The sequence below is a fragment of the Anneissia japonica genome, unplaced genomic scaffold (assembly GCF_011630105.1).
Source record: "Anneissia japonica isolate Jap-2015-1 unplaced genomic scaffold, ASM1163010v1 scaffold284824_len513422_cov204, whole genome shotgun sequence".
In the NCBI taxonomy this organism is placed as follows: Eukaryota; Metazoa; Echinodermata; class Crinoidea; order Comatulida; family Comatulidae; genus Anneissia; species Anneissia japonica.
The window spans coordinates 152,112-155,636 of NW_022732066.1; the positions used below are offsets into that span (position 1 = coordinate 152,112).

At 35.7% G+C, this 3,525-nt stretch overlaps 1 protein-coding gene across 2 annotated transcripts in view; it reads left to right on the forward strand.

The window, feature by feature from the left end:
- Window positions 1–3,525, forward strand: part of LOC117115563 — a 20,185-nt gene that overhangs the window by 8,245 nt on the left and 8,415 nt on the right. For both annotated transcript variants that reach the window (XM_033259414.1, XM_033259413.1), the window contains one exon: window positions 2,077–2,199. In XM_033259414.1, the coding sequence (XP_033115305.1) occupies window positions 2,101–2,199 (99 nt within the window). In that variant the 5' untranslated portion in view covers window positions 2,077–2,100. The remainder of the gene's footprint in view (window positions 1–2,076; window positions 2,200–3,525) is intronic.

Genomic DNA, 3,525 nt, shown 5'->3' on the forward strand with positions numbered 1-3,525 from the left:
CTATAATATGGCCTGAATTGCCACCAGATCCTTATCCCTCATGTAGTGACAAGGCTTCATCCTGATTTGCAGTAGCAGCCTCAAGTAATTCCACCACTCAATGTTTCACATCTTACTAATTTCTCAATTGTGTTTGCTCTATTAAAAGTACTTAATATATTATTGTCTTTTTACAAAAAAAATACATGGGAGAACATGACTTCAACCAGGAAGCACTTCCTAAATGAGCATTTACTTTGGCTGTGGTTCATCGACTTCCATTCACTTGATTCTGTGGTATGTGAAAATTAATTAAACAAACTAATTAAAAGAGATTATCAATGTTACTGTGATGGTTTTAATGATCAAATATACATTTAAATTGTTTCTTTTTAATCAAAGGTTGTTTTCCAAAAAAAAAAAAAGAAAAGAAAAGAAAAATAAGTAGTATCAGTATAATACAATATTAAATGCAGGTGGTGATGTTTAATTGGACATCAAAGTGTTGATAAATATTATTTGCTTAAGTCAGTTTTGATACCTATTAATTAATATATTTTTTGTTATGTTGTGTCTAAGGATTCCTAAGTAGATAAAGCATACTATACTGTTAATATAATAATTTTGTTATATTCTTTTCATGAAGACATTAAAATAAAAATTAAGTCTGAATTACTTAGTCTAAGCACAGTCACTGAAGGGCACATCCCCCACCCCAAAAAACTGAATTGATTCAATTTGTGTAGTAATTGTTCTTGGTAGACAGTAGTAAATAGTTAATATATAATTGTGGATGGCTATTCTTGATTTGTCTTCATGGTCAGTTGTTTATGCTGGGTCGATTCATTGCCAACATTATTGTCTCAATATGCTTATTACAATATATAACATCATCGTATTTGATTCACAACACTATGTGGTTATTTTGCTGTCGATAGTACTCCAGTTTGAGGAAAAGGCAGGGCTTCCTGTCTGTGTGTGTGGTGTGATAGAGAGATGCTTAGTGCTTCTCAATAAGGTAAAACATACCATACCATTTTTAACGTTATATGTAACCACACATGTACCTTTAAACAGATTCGGTGCAATTTTGACTACTACTACTTGCACCACCATCCCTGAGATCCCCTTTGTTTTATATGTAGGCTATTCATCAGCTTCGACGCAAACTTAACAGGCCTTACTGAGGACTCGTATTTGTTGTTTTCCACAGAGTTGCACATCCTTAAATTTCTTTTAAACTGTTTACGCTTAATAACACAACCATACTCTATGTTCTTACAACATGTATCACAAAAATTTATCATTTGAAGAACTTCTGGCCAACGCCATACCTGCAAGTGGAGTGTGTTGTTTACTATTTACATTGGACAAACGACATAGAAGGTAGTTTGTGATTGGCTGAGGGCCTTGCAACTAAGCCAAACTTCATTGTTAGTCGTCTTATGATTGGCTATAGTTATGTAGCAACTTTTGATATAAATTCTCATTTTTGGTTACAGTTTCCCCAAATTCACGATTGCCAACAATCAAATTATGTTACAATTTAATAGTATTGACATTTTTGTGCAAAAGCCAGGTAGCCCGGATTGGTGGGTCACAGAATTGAACGTTTTCGATCCTCAACCCACGGTCTATTCTGTTTACAGGGGATTTTAGATATGAATTGGCTAATCCTTACATCATAACACGTTTTTTGCTTGTTTGAAACACACAGTGAAAAATAAGACCACAGAAAGTACCCAGTGGTCCATTTTTGGTGCTTTTTATTTGAGTTATGGCCTGTATTATCTTGATCATTTTCGAACCATCCCCGTTCACATTACCCAGGGGTTGCATTTTTTACTTTACTTTATTGAAAATGTATTCATCTAACTTTTTTCAATATTTAATATTTTTTATTACTTCGTTTTCTATTAAGAACCAGGGATATACTGTTTGCATGTCACATGTTTGTGTTAAATGTGGTATTGGTTGATATGGAGATTATATTTTTTACAAAATTGATTGATTGATACCAAGTGAACAAAAAATCATATTGCAGAAATTGTAAAGATTTGTGTTCATTATTGAGTAATCCTGTTCATTCTTCCGTAGGGATATATAGAGGGTGGACAGGAGATGTTGCACCTGTGGAGAGGAACAGTAAAAGCTCTACCTCATCTGAAATACATCCAAAGAATCAATCCAATACAGTTACACAAACTTGATAGATCACATGTAAGTAGAAATTTTGGTATGTCATGGTCAGTAGGTAGACTTTTTATTATTTTTCTCATTCTGGACAGCGCCACCAATGAGAAAGTTAATTTAGAGACGGAATATTAAGCAACTTGTAAAACACTGAATGCAGGCACCAGGATGCCAAAAGAATGACATAATCTTATATTCCATAAAATTTGGATAAATGGGCGGACCGAAATAAACAATTTCAACCAATCTAATGTTCATATTTTTGGAACCTTGAAACTGAGTCACTCGCGTCGACTAGTTAGGCATGACTGAAAATAGTCCTCCTTACGGGCCTAAAATATTTAGAATAGACCCGGCCTAGTAAGACTAATTTTGCCAATGGCAAAAACAATTAAGCTTAGACTAGATGGCATATACCATTACAAATACAACAACACTTTAACTTTCCAGGAGAATGGCTCTGGAGTAGTAGGCCTAGCCTTGTAGTTTGGCCTTGGCCTGTTTTTAAGTTCTTACTTCTTACAGAGGCCTACCTTTTTAACAATATTCTAAAGGCCTAAATCTGTGTAGCAGCTAGCGATGAGCACGGTTCTAAGTATCCTACTACGGTTATCAGTCCATAGTCGTTCTCAGCAGGCCAGAACTATATACTAACTGTGTTATTTAAAGTAGGTAGAAGGGAGCTGGTTAGCTTGTCCTAGTCAAGACATCTGCATCTTCAATTTTGAAAATTTACCAAGATTAATTAATATTCATGTAGTAAGCCAATCATGTGATTTACAAAATCAGTCACGCATACCCCAATCGAATTTGATGTGGGAAATCATACGCATGAATCGTTTGCCCAGGCCCTAGTCCGAAGAAAAAAGAAATCGAGTATGGGACGCCAATTAAATTAGGTAAGGCACGCACTAAGTGCAATAAAGAGTAAGTAGCCCAAAATTAGGGCCTGGAACCCAGGCTAGGTCAGTAGCTAATGTTATCATTCTCAGTAGGTAATGTTATATCATGCTCAGTAGATAATGTCATATCATGCTCAGTAGATACTGTTATATCATGCTCAGTGGGTAATGGTATATCATATATCATGCTCAGTAGATAATGTTATATCATGCTCAGTAAATAATGTTATATCATGCTCAGTAGACAATAATAGTGTAGTTTTATATAGCGCACATATCCATCTAATGTAAGATGCTCAGGGCGCTTGATATGTGGACTAGGAACTAGATCAATGACTTTCTTCGCCCCTAAGGGTCCCTTCGTGTCTGTGCTACCCGGTAACCCGGTACCAGCAACTCTCATCGTCCACCACAGGGGCTGTCTGTTCCAGTACACCGGGGTATCCCCCTA